The 19021-nt window shown below is 47.5% G+C and overlaps 1 protein-coding gene across 3 annotated transcripts in view; it reads left to right on the plus strand.

Moving 5' to 3' along the window:
- Window positions 1-19021, plus strand: part of LOC106584724 (centrosomal protein of 152 kDa-like) — a 59951-nt gene that overhangs the window by 16103 nt on the left and 24827 nt on the right. For all 3 annotated transcript variants that reach the window (XM_014170251.2, XM_045706083.1, XM_014170252.2), the window contains 11 exons: window positions 10108-10180; window positions 10331-10501; window positions 12864-13070; window positions 13311-13467; window positions 13676-13816; window positions 14154-14293; window positions 15924-16124; window positions 16433-16580; window positions 17645-17736; window positions 18201-18370; window positions 18813-18981. In XM_014170251.2, the coding sequence (XP_014025726.2) occupies window positions 10108-10180; window positions 10331-10501; window positions 12864-13070; window positions 13311-13467; window positions 13676-13816; window positions 14154-14293; window positions 15924-16124; window positions 16433-16580; window positions 17645-17736; window positions 18201-18370; window positions 18813-18981 (1669 nt within the window). The remainder of the gene's footprint in view (window positions 1-10107; window positions 10181-10330; window positions 10502-12863; window positions 13071-13310; window positions 13468-13675; window positions 13817-14153; window positions 14294-15923; window positions 16125-16432; window positions 16581-17644; window positions 17737-18200; window positions 18371-18812; window positions 18982-19021) is intronic.

Genomic DNA, 19021 nt, shown 5'->3' on the forward strand with positions numbered 1-19021 from the left:
TAGCAGCAGCAGAGGGAGAATAGTAGTAGTAGTAGCAGCAGAGGGAGAATAGTAGTAGTAGCAGCAGCAGAGGGAGAATAGTAGTAGTAGTAGTAGTAGCAGCAGCAGAGGGAGAATAGTAGTAGCAGCAGCAGAGGGAGAATAGTAGTAGCAGCAGCTGCAGCAGAGGGAGAATAGTAGTATAGTAGCAGCTGCAGCAGAGGGAGAATAGTAGTATAGTAGCAGCTGCAGCAGAGGGAGAATAGTAGTATAGTAGCAGCTGCAGCAGAGGGAGTATAGTAGTATAGTAGCAGCTGCAGCAGAGGGAGTATAGTAGTATAGTAGCAGCAGAGGGAGAATAGTAGTATAGTAGCAGCAGAGGGAGAATATTAGTAGTAGTAGCAGCAGCAGAGGGAGAATAGTAGTAGTAGTATAGTAGCAGCAGAGGGAGAATAGTAGTATAGTAGCAGCAGAGGGAGAATAGTAGTAGTAGTAGCTGCAGCAGAGGGAGTATAGTAGTATAGTAGCAGCAGAGGGAGAATAGTAGTATAGTAGCAGCTGCAGCAGAGGGAGTATAGTAGTATAGTAGCAGCAGAGGGAGAATAGTAGTATAGTAGCAGCTGCAGCAGAGGGAGTATAGTAGTATAGTAGCAGCAGAGGGAGAATAGTAGTATAGTAGCAGCAGAGGGAGAATAGTAGTAGTAGTAGCAGCAGCAGAGGGAGAATAGTAGTAGTAGCAGCAGCAGAGGGAGAATAGTAGTAGTAGCAGCAGCAGAGGGAGAATAGTAGTAGTAGCAGCAGCAGAGGGAGAATAGTAGTAGTAGTAGCTGCAGCAGAGGGAGTATAGTAGTAGCTGCAGCAGAGGGAGAATAGTAGTAGTAGTAGTGGGAGAATAATAGTAGTAGTAGTAGCAGCAGAGGGAGAATAGTAGTAGTAGCAGCAGCAGAGGGAGAATAGTAGTAGTAGCAGCAGCAGAGGGAGAATAGTAGTAGTAGCAGCAGCAGAGGGAGAATAATAGTAGTAGTAGCAGCAGAGGGAGAATAGTAGTATAGTAGCAGCAGCAGAGGGAGAATAGTAGTAGTAGCAGCAGCAGCAGAGGGAGAATAGTAGTAGTAGCAGCAGCAGAGGGAAAATAGTAGTATAGTAGCAGCAGCAGAGGGAAAATAGTAGTATAGTAGCAGCAGCAGAGGGAGAATAGTAGTAGTAGCAGCAGCAGAGGGAGAATAGTAGTATAGTAGCAGCAGCAGAGGGAGAATAGTAGTAGCAGAGGGAGTATAGTAGTAGTAGCTGCAGAGGGAGAATAGTAGTAGCAGCAGCAGAGGGAGAATAGTAGTAGTAGTAGCAGCTGCAGCAGAGGGAAAATAGTAGTATAGTAGCAGCAGCAGAGGGAGAATAGTAGTATAGTAGCAGCAGCAGAGGGAAAACAGTAGTATAGTAGCAGCAGAGGGAGAATAGTAGTATAGTAGCAGCAGCAGAGGGAGAATAGTAGTAGTAGCAGCAGCAGAGGGAGAATAGTAGTATAGTAGCAGCAGCAGAGGGAAAACAGTAGTATAGTAGCAGCAGAGGGAGAATAGTAGTATAGTAGCAGCAGCAGAGGGAGAATAGTAGTATAGTAGCAGCAGCAGAGGGAGAATAGTAGTATAGTAGCAGCAGCAGAGGGAGAATAGTAGTATAGTAGCAGCAGCAGAGGGAGAATAGTAGTATAGTAGCAGCAGCAGAGGGAGAATAGTAGTATAGTAGCAGCAGCAGAGGGAGAATAGTAGTATAGTAGCAGCAGCAGAGGGAGAATAGTAGTATAGTAGCAGCAGCAGAGGGAGAATAGTAGTAGTAGTAGCAGCAGCAGCAGAGGGAAAATAGTAGTATTAGCAGCAGCAGCAGAGGGAAAAATAGTAGTAGTAGCAGCAGCAGAGGGAAAATAGTAGTATAGTAGCAGCAGAGGGAGAATAGTAGTATAGTAGCAGCAGAGAGAGAATATTAGTAGTAGTAGCTGCAGCAGAGGGAGAATAGTAGTAGTAGCAGAGGGAGAATAATAGTAGTAGTAGCAGCAGAGGGAGAATAGTAGTATAGTAGCAGCAGAGAGAGAATATTAGTAGTAGTAGCTGCAGCAGAGGGAGAATAGTAGTAGTAGCAGAGGGAGAATAATAGTAGTAGTAGCAGCAGAGGGAGAACAATAGTAGTAGTAGTAGTAGTAGCAGCAGAGGGAGAATAATAGTAGTAGTAGCAGCAGAGGGAGAATAGTAGTAGTAGTAGCAGCAGAGGGAGAATAGTAGTAGCAGCAGCAGAGGGAGAATAGTAGTAGCAGCAGCAGAGGGAGAATAGTAGTAGCAGCAGCAGAGGGAGAATAGTAGTAGTAGCAGCTGCAGCAGAGGGAAAATAGTAGTATAGTAGCAGCAGAGGGAGAATAGTAGTATAGTAGCAGCAGCAGAGGGAGAATAGTAGTAGTAGTAGTAGTAGCTGCAGCAGAGGGAGAGTAGTAGCAGCTGCAGCAGAGGGAGAGTAGTAGTAGGAGCAGCAGAGGGAGAATAGTAGTAGGAGCAGCAGAAGGAGAATAGTAGTAGGAGCAGCAGAGGGAGAATAGTAGTAGGAGCAGCAGAGGGAGAATAGTAGTAGGAGCAGCAGAGGGAGAATAGTAGTAGGAGCAGCAGAGGGAGAATAGTAGTAGTAGGAGCAGCAGAGGGAGAATAGTAGTAGTAGGAGCAGCAGAGGGAGAATAGTAGTAGGAGCAGCAGAGGGAGAATAGTAGTAGGAGCAGCAGAGGGAGAATAGTAGTAGTAGGAGCAGCAGCAGAGGGAGAATAGTAGTAGGAGCAGCAGCAGAGGGAAAATAGTAGTTGCAGCAGAGGGAGAATAGTAGTTGCAGCAGAGGGAGAATAGTAGTTGCAGCAGAGGGAGAATAGTAGTTGCAGCAGCAGCAGAGGGAGAATAGTAGTTGCAGCAGCAGCAGAGGGAGAATAGTAGTTGCAGCAGCAGCAGAGGGAGAATAGTAGTTGCAGCAGCAGCAGAGGGAGAATAGTAGTTGCAGCAGAGGGAAAATAGTCGTTGCAGCAGCAGCTAGTAGTAGTAGCAGAGGGAGAATAGTAGTAGTAGCAGCAGCAGCAGAGGGAGAATAGTAGTAGTAGTAGTAGTGAGCAGCAGAGGGAGAATAGTAGTATAGCAGCAGCAGAGGGAGAATAGCAGTAGTAGTAGTAGCAGAGGGAGAATAGTAGTAGTAGTAGCAGCAGAGGGAGAATAGTAGTAGTAGCAGCAGCAGAGGGAGAATAGTAGTAGTAGCAGTAGCAGCAGAGGGAGAATAGTAGTAGTAGCAGCAGCAGAGGGAGAATAGTAGTAGTAGCAGCAGCAGAGGGAGATTAGTAGTAGCAGCAGCAGAGTGGAGAATAGTAGTAGTAGTAGCAGCAGAGGGAGAATAGTAGTAGCAGCAGCAGCAGAGGGAGAATAGTAGTAGTAGCAGCAGCAGAGGGAGAATAGTAGTAGTAGCAGCAGCAGAGGGAGAATAGTAGTAGTAGCAGCAGCAGAGGGAGAATAGTAGTAGTAGTAGCAGCAGAGGGGAGAATAGTAGTAGTAGCAGCAGAGGGAGAATAGTAGTAAAGTAGCAGCAGAGGGAGAATAGTAGTAGTAGCAGCAGCAGAGGAGAATAGTAGTAGTAGCAGCAGCAGAGGGAGAATAGTAGTAGTAGTAGCAGCAGCGAGAGGGAGAATAGTAGTAGTAGCAGCGAGAGGGAGAATAGTAGTAGTAGCAGCAGCAGAGGGAGAATAGTAGTAGCAGCAGCAGAGGGAGAATAGTAGTAGTAGCAGCAGCAGAGGGAGAATAGTAGTAGTAGCAGCAGCAGAGGGAGAATAGTAGTAGCAGCAGAGGGAGAATAGTAGTAGTAGCAGCAGCAGAGGGAGAATAGTAGTAGCAGCAGCAGAGGGAGAATAGTAGTAGCAGCAGCAGAGGGGAGAATAGTAGTAGTAGCAGCAGCAGAGGGAGAATAGTAGTAGTAGCAGCAGCAGAGGGAGAATAGTAGTAGTAGCAGCAGCAGAGGGAGAATAGTAGTTAGTAGCAGCAGCAGAGGGAGAATAGTAGTAGTAGCAGCAGCAGAGGGAGAATAGTAGTAGTAGCAGCAGCAGAGGGAGAATAGTAGTAGTAGCAGCAGCAGAGGGAGAATAGTAGTAGTAGCAGCAGAGGGAGAATAGTAGTAGTAGCAGCAGCAGAGGGAGAATAGTAGTAGTAGCAGCAGCAGAGGGAGATTAGTAGTAGTAGCAGCAGCAGAGGGAGATTAGTAGTATTAGCAGCAGCAGAGGGAGAATAGTAGTATTAGCAGCAGCAGAGGGAGAATAGTAGTTGCAGCAGCAGCTGAGGGAGAATAGTAGTTGCAGCAGCAGCTGAGGGAGAATAGTAGTTGCAGCTGAGGGAGAATAGTAGTTGCAGCTGAGGGAGAATAGTAGTTGCAGCTGAGGGAGAATAGTAGTTGCAGCAGAGGGAGAATAGTAGTTGCAGCAGAGGGAGAATAGTAGTTGCAGCAGAGGGAGAATAGTAGTTGCAGCAGAGGGAGAATAGTAGTTGCAGCAGAGGGAGAATAGTAGTTGCAGCAGCAGCAGAGGGAGAATAGTAGTTGCAGCAGCAGCAGAGGGAGAATAGTAGTTGCAGCAGCAGCTGAGGGAGAATAGTAGTAGTAGTAGCAGCAGCAGAGGGAGAATAGTAGTAGTAGCAGCAGCAGAGGGAGAATAGTAGTAGTAGCAGCAGCAGAGGGAGAATAGTAGTAGTAGCAGCAGCAGAGGGAGAATAGTAGTAGTAGCAGCAGCAGAGGGAGAATAGTAGTAGTAGCAGCAGCAGAGGGAGAATAGTAGTAGTAGCAGCAGCAGAGGGAGAATAGTAGTAGTAGTAGCAGCAGCAGAGGGAGAATAGTAGTAGTAGCAGCAGCAGAGGGAGAATAGTAGTAGTAGTAGCAGCAGCAGAGGGAGAATAGTAGTAGTAGCAGCAGCAGAGGGAGACTAGTAGTAGTAGCAGCAGCAGAAGGAGAATAGTAGTAGTAGTAGCAGCAGCAGAGGGAGAATAGTAGTAGTAGCAGCAGCAGAGGGAGAATAGTAGTAGTAGCAGCAGCAGAGGGAGAATAGTAGTAGTAGCAGCAGCAGAGGGAGAATAGTAGTAGTAGCAGCAGCAGAGGGAGAATAGTAGTAGTAGCAGCAGCAGAGGGAGAATAGTAGTTGCAGCAGAGGGAGAATAGTAGTTGCAGCAGCAGCAGAGGGAGAATAGTAGTTGCAGCAGAGGGAGAATAGTAGTTGCAGCAGCAGCAGAGGGAGAATAGTAGTTGCAGCAGCAGCAGAGGGAGAATAGTAGTTGCAGCAGCAGCAGAGGGAGAATAGTAGTTGCAGCAGAGGGAGAATAGTAGTTGCAGCAGAGGGAGAATAGTCGTTGCAGCAGCAGCTAGTAGTAGTAGCTAGTAGTAGTAGCAGAGGGAGAATAGTAGTAGTAGCAGCAGCAGAGGGAGAATAGTAGTAGTAGCAGCAGCAGAGGGAGATTAGTAGTATAGTAGCAGCAGCAGAAGGAGAATAGTAGTATTAGCAGCAGCAGAGGGAGAATAGTAGTATTAGCAGCAGCAGAGGGAGAATAGTAGTTGCAGCAGCAGCTGAGGGAGAATAGTAGTTGCAGCAGCAGCTGAGGGAGAATAGTAGTTGCAGCAGCAGCTGAGGGAGAATAGTAGTTGCAGCAGCAGCTGAGGGAGAATAGTAGTTGCAGCTGAGGGAGAATAGTAGTTGCAGCAGAGGGAGAATAGTAGTTGCAGCAGCAGAGGGAGAATAGTAGTAGTAGTAGCAGCTGCAGCAGAGGGAAAATAGTAGTAGTAGCAGCAGCAGAGGGAAAACAGTAGTATAGTAGCAGCAGAGGGAGAATAGTAGTATAGTAGCAGCAGCAGAGGGAGAATAGTAGTATAGTAGCAGCAGCAGAGGGAGAATAGTAGTATAGTAGCAGCAGCAGAGGGAGAATAGTAGTATAGTAGCAGCAGCAGAGGGAGTATAGTAGCAGCAGCAGAGGGAGAATAGTAGTATAGTAGCAGCAGCAGAGGGAGAATAGTAGTATAGTAGCAGCAGCAGAGGGAAAACAGTAGTATAGTAGCAGCAGCAGAGGGAGAATAGTAGTATAGTAGCAGCAGCAGAGGGAGAATAGTAGTATAGTAGCAGCAGCAGAGGGAGTATAGTAGTAGTAGCAGCAGCAGAGGGAGAATAGTAGTATAGTAGCAGCAGCAGAGGGAGAATAGTAGTATAGTAGCAGCAGCAGAGGGAGAATAGTAGTATAGTAGCAGCAGCAGAGGGAGAATAGTAGTATAGTAGCAGCAGCAGAGGGAGAATAGTAGTATTAGCAGCAGCAGCAGCAGAGGGAAAATAGTAGTATTAGCAGCAGCAGCAGCAGAGGGAAAATAGTAGTAGTAGCAGCAGCAGAGGGAGAATAGTAGTATAGTAGCAGCAGAGGGAGAATAGTAGTATAGTAGCAGCAGAGAGAGAATATTAGTAGTAGTAGCTGCAGCAGAGGGAGAATAGTAGTAGTAGCAGAGGGAGAATAATAGTAGTAGTAGCAGCAGAGGGAGAATAGTAGTATAGTAGCAGCAGCAGAGGGAGAATAGTAGTAGTAGCAGCCGCAGCAGAGGGAGAATAGTAGTAGTAGCAGCAGAGGGAGAATAGTAGTAGTAGCAGCTGCAGCAGAGGGAAAATAGTAGTATAGTAGCAGCAGAGGGAGAATAGTAGTATAGTAGCAGCAGCAGAGGGAGAATAGTAGTAGTAGTAGTAGTAGTAGGAGCAGCAGAGGGAGAATAGTAGTAGGAGCAGCAGAAGGAGAATAGTAGTAGGAGCAGCAGAGGGAGAATAGTAGTAGGAGCAGCAGAGGGAGAATAGTAGTAGGAGCAGCAGAGGGAGAATAGTAGTAGGAGCAGCAGCAGAGGGAAAATAGTAGTTGCAGCAGAGGGAGAATAGTAGTTGCAGCAGAGGGAGAATAGTAGTAGGAGCAGCAGCAGAGGGAAAATAGTAGTAGGAGCAGCAGCAGCAGAGGGAGAATAGTAGTAGGAGCAGCAGCAGAGGGAGAATAGTAGTTGCAGCAGAGGGAGAATAGTAGTTGCAGCAGAGGGAGAATAGTAGTTGCAGCAGAGGGAGAATAGTAGTTGCAGCAGCAGCAGAGGGAGAATAGTAGTTGCAGCAGCAGCAGAGGGAGAATAGTAGTTGCAGCAGCAGCAGAGGGAGAATAGTAGTTGCAGCAGAGGGAGAATAGTAGTTGCAGCAGCAGCAGAGGGAGAATAGTAGTTGCAGCAGAGGGAAAATAGTCGTTGCAGCAGCAGCTAGTAGTAGTAGCAGAGGGAGAATAGTAGTAGTAGCAGCAGCAGCAGCAGAGGGAGAATAGTAGTAGTAGTAGTAGTAGTAGCAGCAGCAGCAGAGGGAGAATAGTAGTATAGTAGTAGTAGCAGAGGGAGAATAGTACTATAGTAGTAGCAGCAGCAGAGGGAGAATAGTAGTAGTAGTAGCAGCAGCAGAGGGAGAATAGTAGTAGTAGTAGCAGCAGAGGGAGAATAGTAGTAGTAGCAGCAGCAGAGGGAGAATAGTAGTAGTAGTAGCAGCAGCAGAAGGAGAATAGTAGTAGTAGTAGCAGCAGCAGAGGGAGAATAGTAGTAGTAGCAGCAGCAGAGGGAGAATAGTAGTAGCAGCAGCAGCAGAGGGAGAATAGTAGTAGTAGCAGCAGCAGAGGGAGAATAGTAGTAGTAGCAGCAGCAGAGGGAGAATAGTAGTAGTAGCAGCAGCAGAGGGAGAATAGTAGTAGTAGCAGCAGCAGAGGGAGAATAGTAGTAGTAGTAGCAGCAGAGGGAGAATAGTAGTAGTAGCAGCAGCAGAGGGAGAATAGTAGTAGTAGCAGCAGCAGAGGGAGAATAGTAGTAGTAGCAGCAGCAGAGGGAGATTAGTAGTATAGTAGCTGCAGCAGAGGGAGAATAGTAGTAGTAGCAGCAGCAGAGGGAGAATAGTAGTAGTAGCAGCAGCAGAGGGAGAATAGTAGTAGTAGCAGCAGCAGAGGGAGAATAGTAGTAGCAGCAGCAGAGGGAGAATAGTAGTAGTAGCAGCAGCAGAGGGAGAATAGTAGTATTAGCAGCAGCAGAGGGAGAATAGTAGTTGCAGCAGAGGGAGAATAGTAGTTGCAGCAGAGGGAGAATAGTAGTTGCAGCAGCAGCAGAGGGAGAATAGTAGTTGCAGCAGAGGGAGAATAGTAGTTGCAGCAGCAGCAGAGGGAGAATAGTAGTTGCAGCAGCAGCAGAGGGAGAATAGTAGTTGCAGCAGCAGCAGAGGGAGAATAGTAGTTGCAGCAGAGGGAGAATAGTCGTTGCAGCAGAGGGAGAATAGTCGTTGCAGCAGCAGCTAGTAGTAGTAGCAGAGGGAGAATAGTAGTAGTAGCAGAGGGAGAATAGTAGTAGTAGTAGTAGCAGAGGGAGAATAGTAGTAGTAGCAGCAGCAGAGGGAGAATAGTAGTAGTAGCAGCAGCAGAGGGAGATTAGTAGTATAGTAGCAGCAGCAGAAGGAGAATAGTAGTATTAGCAGCAGCAGAGGGAGAATAGTAGTATTAGCAGCAGCAGAGGGAGAATAGTAGTTGCAGCAGCAGCTGAGGGAGAATAGTAGTTGCAGCAGCAGCTGAGGGAGAATAGTAGTTGCAGCAGCAGCTGAGGGAGAATAGTAGTTGCAGCAGCAGCTGAGGGAGAATAGTAGTTGCAGCTGAGGGAGAATAGTAGTTGCAGCAGAGGGAGAATAGTAGTTGCAGCAGAGGGAGAATAGTAGTTGCAGCAGAGGGAGAATAGTAGTTGCAGCAGAGGGAGAATAGTAGTTGCAGCTGAGGGAGAATAGTAGTTGCAGCTGAGGGAGAATAGATAGCAGCAGAGGGAGAATAGTAGCTGCTGCAGCAGAGGGAGAATAGTAGCCGCAGCAGTAACAGCAGAGGGAGAATAGATAGCAGCAGCAGAGGGAGAATAGCGGCCGCAGCAGAGGGAGAATAGCGGCCGCAGCAGAGGGAGAATAGTAGTAGTAGCAGCAGCAGAGGGAGAATAGTAGCAGTAGCAGCAGCAGAGGGAGAATAGTAGTTGCAGCAGAGGGAGAATAGTAGCAGTAGCAGCAGCAGAGGGAGAATAGTAGTTGCAGCAGAGGGAGAATAGTAGTTGCAGCAGAGGGAGAATAGTAGTTGCAGCAGAGGGAGAATAGTAGTTGCAGCAGAGGGAGAATAGTAGTTGCAGCAGAGGGAGAATAGTAGTTGCAGCAGAGGGAGAATAGTAGTTGCAGCAGAGGGAGAATAGTAGTTGCAGCAGAGGGAGAATAGTAGTTGCAGCAGAGGGAGAATAGTAGTTGCAGCAGCAGCTGAGGGAGAATAGTAGTAGTAGCAGAGGGAGAATAGTAGTTGCAGCTGAGGGAGAATAGTAGTAGTAGCAGAGGGAGAATAGTAGTAGTAGCAGAGGGAGAATAGTAGCTGCTGCAGCAGAGGGAGAATAGTAGCCGCAGCAGTAACAGCAGAGGGAGAATAGATAGCAGCAGAGGGAGAATAGATAGCAGCAGAGGGAGAATAGATAGCAGCAGAGGGAAAATAGATAGCAGCAGCAGAGGGAGAATAGATAGCAGCAGCAGAGGGAGAATAGATAGCAGCAGCAGAGGGAGGATAGCGGCCGCAGCAGAGGGAGGATAGCGGCCGCAGCAGAGGGAGAATAGCGGCCGCAGCAGAGGGGGAGTGGAAGTGGGGTCTGGATTTGTACTCACACAGATGGTGCAGTATATGTAGACCAGCCTGTGGCGGTGGCGTTGCCCGCTAGGTGGCGTTGCCCGCTAGGTGGTGTTGCCCGCTAGGTGGTGTTGCCCGCTAGGTGGCGTTGCCCGCTAGGTGGCGTTGCCCGCTAGGTGGCGTTGCCCAGTAGGCCAGCCGGTGGCACAAGACACTTTTGAATGTTGGTACATTTAGGCTAATAGCCATCATGGGATAATGCAGAACACACATTTCCATTTGTTCATTCATGGACATTGTAAAATAAAGTTATTGACATTTTCTATCCTTCTCAAACAATACATAGTTCAATCAGATGAGTTGTACGTTTGTATTGATGATCATTCCATACACCTTAGTAGGACTTGTTTTTGTATTGATTTCTCAGATCACAACAGCCTACGTGGAATCACCAACAAACTGAATGGTCCGATCACCAAACACCTGCCTCACATGAAGAAGTAAGCATTTCAACAAACAATACTTTCCTTGTCAGTGTTGATTGTGTGATATGGGTTCATATCGAGGTCTTGTGATAAGTGTAATATCCAGGGACGTGGTATTTCCAACATATTTTAAAGGGAAACCAATATTGTCCTTGCCCTTTGCAGAACTATGAGAAGGACTATGACCACGGCTCCTACCATGAAGAGTACCCCTACGAGGAGGCTGCTGTGGTTGGGCAGATCAGCGGCCATGCCAACCAGGCCAACCATGCCAGTCTCCCCCAACAGGGCCACCCCCAGGCCTGGAACCAGCCAGGACTGACTGAGTACCAGCATGTACGTCACGTTTTTAACTTGAAATGCCCTAATAAATCATCAAGACGAGTCCTGAACTAAAAGGATGTTTGAAGTGGAAGTGGAAGAGCTTCTGAGGCTTAATCTGTGTCTGGGAAACCAGTCCCAAGATTTTTAATTATGAGCCAGAGACATGTCTATTCTCTTCAAATGTAGCCCTTTATGATATTTTAGTTGCAACTGAAGTTACACAGGGTTAATAAACACCTTCATGTCCAAACAGGAGGAGTCACGCGGGGTTAATAAACACCTTCATGTCCAAACAGGAGGAGTCACGCGGGGTTAATAAACACCTTCACCTCCAAACAGGAGGAGTCACGCGGGGTTAATAAACACCTTCACGTCCAAACAGGAGGAGTCACGCGGGGTTAATAAACACCTTCACCTCCAAACAGGAGGAGTCACGCGGGTTAATAAACACCTTCATGTCCAAACAGGAGGAGTCACGCGGGGTTAATAAACACCTTCATGTCCAAACAGGAGGAGTCACGCGGGGTTAATAAACACCTTCATGTCCAAACAGGAGGAGTCACGCGGGGTTAATAAACACCTTCACGTCCAAACAGGAGGAGTCACGCGGGGTTAATAAACACCTTCACGTCCAAACAGGAGGAGTCACGCGGGGTTAATAAACACCTTCACCTCCAAACAGGAGGAGTCACGCGGGGTTAATAAACACCTTCATGTCCAAACAGGAGGAGTCACGCGGGTTAATAAACACCTTCACCTCCAAACAGGAGGAGTCACGCGGGGTTAATAAACACCTTCACGTCCAAACAGGAGGAGTCACGCGGGGTTAATAAACACCTTCACGTCCAAACAGGAGGAGTCACGCGGGGTTAATAAACACCTTCATGTTCCAAACAGGAGGAGTCACGCGGGGTTAATAAACACCTTCACCTCCAAACAGGAGGAGTCACGCGGGGTTAATAAACACCTTCATGTCCAAACAGGAGGAGTCACGCGGGGTTAATAAACACCTTCATGTCCAAACAGGAGGAGTCACGCGGGGTTAATAAACACCTTCATGTCCAAACAGGAGGAGTCACGCGGGGTTAATAAACACCTTCACGTCCAAACAGGAGGAGTCACGCGGGGTTAATAAACACCTTCATGTCCAAACAGGAGGAGTCACGCGGGGTTAATAAACACCTTCATGTCCAAACAGGAGGAGTCACGCGGGGTTAATAAACACCTTCATGTCCAAACAGGAGGAGTCACGCGGGGTTAATAAAACCTTCACCTCCAAACAGGAGGAGTCACGCGGGGTTAATAAACACCTTCACCTCCAAACAGGAGGAGTCACGCGGGGTTAATAAACACCTTCACCTCCAAACAGGAGGAGTCACGCGGGGTTAATAAACACCTTCACGTCCAAACAGGAGGAGTCACGCGGGGTTAATAAACACCTTCACCTCCAAACAGGAGGAGTCACGCGGGTTAATAAACACCTTCATGTCCAAACAGGAGGAGTCACGCGGGGTTAATAAACACCTTCATGTCCAAACAGGAGGAGTCACGCGGGGTTAATAAACACCTTCACCTCCAAACAGGAGGAGTCACGCGGGGTTAATAAACACCTTCATGTCCAAACAGGAGGAGTCACGCGGGGTTAATGAACACCTTCATGTCCACCAACAGGAGGAGTCACGCGGGGTTAATAAACACCTTCACGTCCAAACAGGAGGAGTCACGCGGGGTTAATAAACACCTTCATGTCCAAACAGGAGGAGTCACGCGGGGTTAATAAACACCTTCACCTCCAAACAGGAGGAGTCACGCGGGGTTAATAAACACCTTCATGTCCAAACAGGAGGAGTCACGCGGGGTTAATAAACACCTTCACGTCCAAACAGGAGGAGTCACGCGGGGTTAATAAACACCTTCATGTCCCCTCCAAACAGGAGGAGTCACGCGGGGTTAATAAACACCTTCACCTCCAAACAGGAGGAGTCACGCGGGGTTAATAAACACCTTCATGTCCAAACAGGAGGAGTCACGCGGGGTTAATAAACACCTTCACCTCCAAACAGGAGGAGTCACGCGGGGTTAATAAACACCTTCACCTCCAAACAGGAGGAGTCACGTGGGGTTAATAAACACCTTCACGTCCAAACAGGAGGAGTCACGCGGGGTTAATAAACACCTTCATGTCCCCTCCAAACAGGAGGAGTCACGCGGGGTTAATAAACACCTTCATGTCCAAACAGGAGGAGTCACGCGGGGTTAATAAACACCTTCATGTCCAAACAGGAGGAGTCACGCGGGGTTAATAAACACCTTCACGTCCAAACAGGAGGAGTCACGCGGGGTTAATAAACACCTTAATGTCCCCTCCAAACAGGAGGAGCAGCAGTATGGTGAGAGTTACACATACACCAGCGTGGGTACTGAGCAGTCTGCTGCAGCAGCCGGCACTGACTTCTCCACAGAGGAAGGGGGGTATAGAGGTGAGCTGTACCCACGTGGAGCTGTTCTCCCTGGGGTGGACTACCAGAGAGTAGTGGGGGACCATGGGGACGAGCAGAGCAGCACCAGGAAACGTGTCCAAGTGAGTGGAGTCATATTTGATTTGTATTTTTTTTTTACTTCAACAAGATTCCAATGAGAGTAGATAAAAACATTTTTTTATTTTTACAATATTTTTTATGGACAGTAATGTGACTGTATGAAATGTGGCATTTAACAAAATGAGAATGTTGTTACCAGTGTTAATGCATTGAAATCCATTAGTCTCTGGGCTCATCAAACTGATTTATTGTCTCACTGTTGTTCTGTTGTCTTCGTGTAGAAGTTTGACAGTGGGGGATCAGGAGACCATTACAAGGCCAACTACAACCCCTACCAGCCTGCCATCCAGCCCAAGATGTTCAACTCAGAGGTCCCCCACCAGCACCTCGACGACCACTATGACCAGCTGCAGAGAGACTTCCTGGACTCGGCACAGAGTAAGTCTTTTCACATTGTCTTGGTTGGATGTTCAGGATCTTTTGACAAAGTTGGCCAAAGAATTACATTTTTTAAATATTGTTTTACATTTTTTTAACGTCTTTCTGATATTTTACTTGGATGTATGGAAAGTTTGACCGGTTCTGTTGTTACAGTTGTTTATTGATAAGATAGATTTAATTTGAATTGTTGTTGCGTGTGTTCCAGCTACTGCAGACACTCAGCAGCTAGCCCAGCTCCAGATCCTCAACAAGGCCCAGCTGAGACAGATCGAAGACCTGGAGCAGAAACTGGAGGATTCAAGACGCAATATGAGATACCTGGAGCATCAGTTTGCCATCGTGAGAGGTGTGTGGACACTGAAACCAGATGCTAGCTAGCTAGCTAGCTCAGTCTACTGACCCACTTCATGAACTGTCACCAGCATGTGTAGTGGAAGTGAAAGCTCGTCCGTAACATGTTTCCCTTCGATCTGAAACGTAAAAGACAACTGACGCTCAACGGAGTGACGGACTAGTCTCTTGCTCTGTTGGCTAAGAGGGGTTGGCTTTGAGCGGTGTGTTATGGTGCGGAAGGTTGTGAGTTCCAGGCCGTCTCATGGCAGAACTGAATGCACTCTGTTACACCTGAATACCTAGATGTTTCTCTCTCCTGTTCCCCCCCTCCCCTCCCTCTCTCCTCCCAGATGAGAAGGAGGGTCTGGCTGGGAGTCTGAAGGAGTCCTGCAGAGGGATGGAGGAGGCCAAGGAGAGAGAGGTGCTGCTGCAGACTAGCGTTAAGACTCTGGAACTGCAGGTTCAGGCTCTTACTGACCAAGATCATGAGGTACGGTTTATGTCTGTTGATGTTACCATGACGATAATGGGTTACACCTGGGTTGCATTACACCCTGCACTTGGATGGGAGACCTGTATTCAGATTCTAGTCAGTTGGATTAGAAAGTTGTATTTAGGGCTGTGGTTGTCATGACATTCTGTCAGCCGGTTATTGTCCTGGTCTCACGGTAACTGACCGTTAACATAAACACATTTAGCATCATGGCTTCCACACAGCCTACAAGCCATGATGCAGACCTTTGGAACATCTACAGTTTAAAAAGTCTAATAAATCCATGTAATATAGCTGACACCATCACAATAAATCCATTATTTATTTTACACAGGTCTAAAGAAACATGATATGAATAAACATTTATTTCGAAAGAACCTAATGGGTCGGACTACCGTGTTTTATTTACATTTGAGTCATTTAGCAGACTCTCTTATCCAGAGTCATTTAGCAGACGCTCTTATCCAGAGTCATTTAGCAGACGCTCTTATCCAGAGTCATTTAGCAGACGCTCTTATCCAGAGTCATTTAGCAGACTCTCTTATCCAGAGTCATTTAGCAGACTCTCTTATCCAGAGTCATTTAGCAGACTCTCTTATCCAGAGTCATTTAGCAGACTCTCTTATCCAGAGTCATTTAGCAGACGCTCTTATCCAGAGTCATTTAGCAGACGCTCTTATCCAGAGTCATTTAGCAGACGCTCTTATCCAGAGTCATTTAGCAGACGCTCTTATCCAGAGTCATTTAGCAGACGCTCTTATCCAGAGTCATTTAGCAGACGCTCTTATCCAGAGTCATTTAGCAGACTCTCTTATCCAGAGTCATTTAGCAGACGCTCTTATCCAGAGTCATTTAGCAGACTCTCTTATCCAGAGTCATTTAGCAGACTCTCTTATCCAGAGTCACTTACAGCGCTCTTAGTCCAGAGTCATTTAGCAGACGCTCTTATCCAGAGTCATTTAGCAGGGCTTAGTCAGAGTCATTTAGCAGACGCTCTTATCCAGAGCCACTTAGCAGACGCTCTTATCAGAGTCATTTAGCAGACTCTCTTATCCAGAGCCATCTAGCAGTAGCCTTCCAGAGTCATTTAGCAGACTCTCTTATCCAGAGTCATTTAGCAGACTCTCTTAGCAGAGTCATTTAGCAGACTCTCTTATCCAGGAAGAGTCATTTAGCAGACTCTCTTATCCAGAGTCATTTAGCAGACGCTCTTATCCAGAGTCATTTAGCAGACGCTCTTATCCAGAGTCATTTAGCAGACTCTCTTATCCAGAGCCACTTACAGTAGAGACACCCTCCTGTAGGTTTTGACTCCGAACCTACAGGAGGGTATCTCTCCAGGAACAGGGCTGGAGTTAAAACCTACAGGAGGGTATCTCTCCAGGATCAGGGTTGGAGAGCCCTGTTATAGACACTATGGTTGCCCCCCAATTCTCTACCTTTCTCCCAAAATGTGCTCCTTTTCGTGGTTTTAACAATGTTGGGAACCTACCTCAACTCACGCTTTCGCCAACGCTTGTAGAGCCACGATGGGGAGTGTGCAGTGCACACTTTGAGAGAGGAGGTGAGAATAAGCCTGCGGAATACAAGTGTGTGTGTGTGTGTGTGTGTGTGTGTATCCCTCTAGAACACCAAGAGGCAGCGTGTGGCGGCGGCGGCGGTGGACAGCATGCAGCAGCAGATGACAGAACTGTGTCGGTCAGACAGTCTGTCTAGACTCCGAGAGCAACACGACAGAGACCTAACAGTGGTCAGAGAGCAGCACGACGCCAAACTCTTGGTGTTACAGCAGAGACTGGACACCTGCAATCAGGCCCTGGAAGAACAGGTCAGGACCCAGTGGAATTGATGTTGACCTCCATATTAACCAGTAAACGTGATCACTTAGCGTTTGTTCTTTGGTATCACACTTGATTATCTTGAGCTAATGAGACATTGTAAGAGGTTCATACATGCTTATGACAATGTAATGAATGTATTATAACCGGCTTTATAAAGGCTTTAAATGAATCCGTGGTGAAATTTGCTGTGTTGGTCCTGGGTAATCTCTGGTCACGATAGACTGAACCTAAGAGTTGTCACGTTGTGGTCAGTGAATCCCGGACTAACCACTTCAGTGGCTGTGGTATCATCCAGGCGGAGGTGGTCCAGGGTCTGCGTGATCAGGTAAGGCAGCAGGAGAGACGGAGAGAGGAGGAGCAGGTGGAGAGAGCAGGAGTCATCAACATTCTCACACAGCGCCTACAGGAGAGCCAACAGCAGTGTGCCAAACTGCTACAGACTGGTGTGTGTCCGTGTGTGTCGTGTCTGTGTGTGTCACCACCTTGGGAAATGCTTGTTGATGTCCATCACCTGTTTGTCCAAGCCCCCTCTGTCCATCACCTGTTTGTCCAAGCCCCCTCTGTCCATCACCTGTTGTTTGTCCAAGCCCCCTCTGTCCATCACCTGTTTGTCCAAGCCCCCTCTGTCCATCACCTGTTGTTTGTCCAAGCCCCCTCTGTCCATCACCTGTTGTTTGTCCATGCCCCCTCTGTCCATCACCTGTTGTTTGTCCAAGCCCCCTCTGTCCATCACCTGTTGTTTGTCCAAGCCCCCTCTGTCCATCACCTGTTGTTTGTCCAAGCCCCCTCTGTCCATCACCTGTTGTTTGTCCAAGCCCCCTCTGTCCATCACCTGTTGTTTGTCCAAGCCCCCTCTGTCCATCACCTGTTGTTTGTCCAAGCCCCCTCTGTCCATCACCTGTTGTTTGTCCAAGCCCCCTCTGTCCATCACCTGTTGTTTGTCCACGCCCCCTCTGTCCCTCACCTGTTGTTTGTCCAAGCCCCCTCTGTCCCTCACCTGTTGTTTGTCCAAGCCCCCTCTGTCCACCACCTGTTGTTTGTCCCAAGCCCCCTCTGTCCATCACCTGTTGTTTGTCCAAGCCCCCTCTGTCCATCACCTGTTGTTTGTCCACGCCCCCTCTGTCCATCACCTGTTGTTTGTCCACGCCCCCTCTGTCCATCACCTGTTGTTTGTCCAAGCCCCCTCTGTCCATCACCTGTTGTTTGTCCACGCCCCCTCTGTCCATCACCTGTTGTTTGTCCACGCCCCCTCTGTCCATCACCTGTTGTTTGTCCAAGCCCCCTCTGTCCATCACCTGTTGTTTGTCCAAGCCCCCTCTGTCCATCACCTGTTGTTTGTCCAAGCCCCCTCTGTCCATCACCTGTTGTTTGTCCAAGCCCCCTCTGTCCATCACCTGTTGTTTGTCCAAGCCCCCTCTGTCCATCACCTGTTGTTTGTCCAAGCCCCCTCTGTCCATCACCTGTTGTTTGTCCAAGCCCCCTCTGTCATCACCTGTTTGTCGTTCAGGTTCAGTCCAGGAGATGGGCCAGCTGCAAATGAAACTACAACAGACTCAGTCAGCCAAGACCATGAGTGACAACATGAACAAAGCCTTGCAGGTATTCCCGTGGTTTGTATCCAGAAATGTAGAATATTAAGAAAATGTGTATCACGCAAACACTTTACTTGTTTCTATTTCACTTGTTGAGTTACGTTTACATTATTTAGTTAAGTTTATCTTCTAAAACTGCTCTCCTTGGTTTCTACAGCAGATCAACCTTTAATACCTGTAATAAGCATTCATGAGACTTTATAATGCCTACTTTAGTGGTTATAACACGTCTCTCACCTCTTGGTTTCTACCGGAGCTGACGGGGCAGATCAACCTTTAATACCTGTAATAAGCATTCATGAGACTTTATAATGCCTACTTTAGTGGTTATAACACGTCTCTCACCTCTTGGTTTCTACCGGAGCTGACGGGGCAGATCAACCCTTTAATACCTGTTTATATATAAGGCTTTATAATGCCTTATTATAGCAGTTATAATATGTTATGTCCCCTTTTTTTTCTCCATCTCAGGAGGAGTTGTCTGAGCTGAAGGAGCAGATCTGTCTGTATGAGTCTGCTGTGAAACATGGAGTCCTCTCTGTTGAGGTGAACGGAGGAGATATCTGGCAGAACCAGCTGTCTGACTCCTATGTAGACCTGGGGATCAAGAAGACAAACTGTAAGAACGGACGACTTCACAGGTACGCAATGTAACAATTGACTGTTGTACCCTTAGACATGAACTTCATGTATCTGTTTTGTTTCAGTTTCAGGGTTGAGGTCAATTCCATTTCATTTCAGTCACATTCAGGAAGTTAACTAAATGAGAAATTAAAATGTTTATTTTCCTGAATTGAAAAGGATTTGAGGCCCCAACCCTGTTCAGTTTTATAAGCTCCAGACTGCCAGTCTTGTCTATTAAGAGATGTTTTACAGCTGTATTGTTAGTGGTCCTGAATGGCTCAGTTGGTAGAGTATGGTGCTTGTAACGCCAGGGTCGTTGGTTCAAATCCCGCAAGGACCACAAACATAATACAAACATCTGCACTGTCTGTAAATGTATTTGGATTTAAAGCGTCTGCTACGTGGCACGTGTATAATTGTATAATTTCACGTGTATGATGTTCTCCTTCTGTCCCGTAGCACTCCTCTGGTGGAAGTGTCTGAGCCCAACCCAAAGCTGCCCAGAGAGAAGGAGGACGGGGCTGTGAAGGAGCTCCGGGCAGAGTTACAGCGCTGTCTGGCCAGTCTGAAGGGGAAGAGGCAAAGGATCAGTCAGCTGCAGGACCAGCTACGGGACTCACAGGGACGGGTTAGTGATGGGATTTTATTTAGGTTTTTTCCTGAGGAAT

The sequence above is a fragment of the Salmo salar genome, chromosome ssa23 (assembly GCF_905237065.1).
Source record: "Salmo salar chromosome ssa23, Ssal_v3.1, whole genome shotgun sequence".
Lineage (NCBI taxonomy): Eukaryota > Metazoa > Chordata > Actinopteri > Salmoniformes > Salmonidae > Salmo > Salmo salar.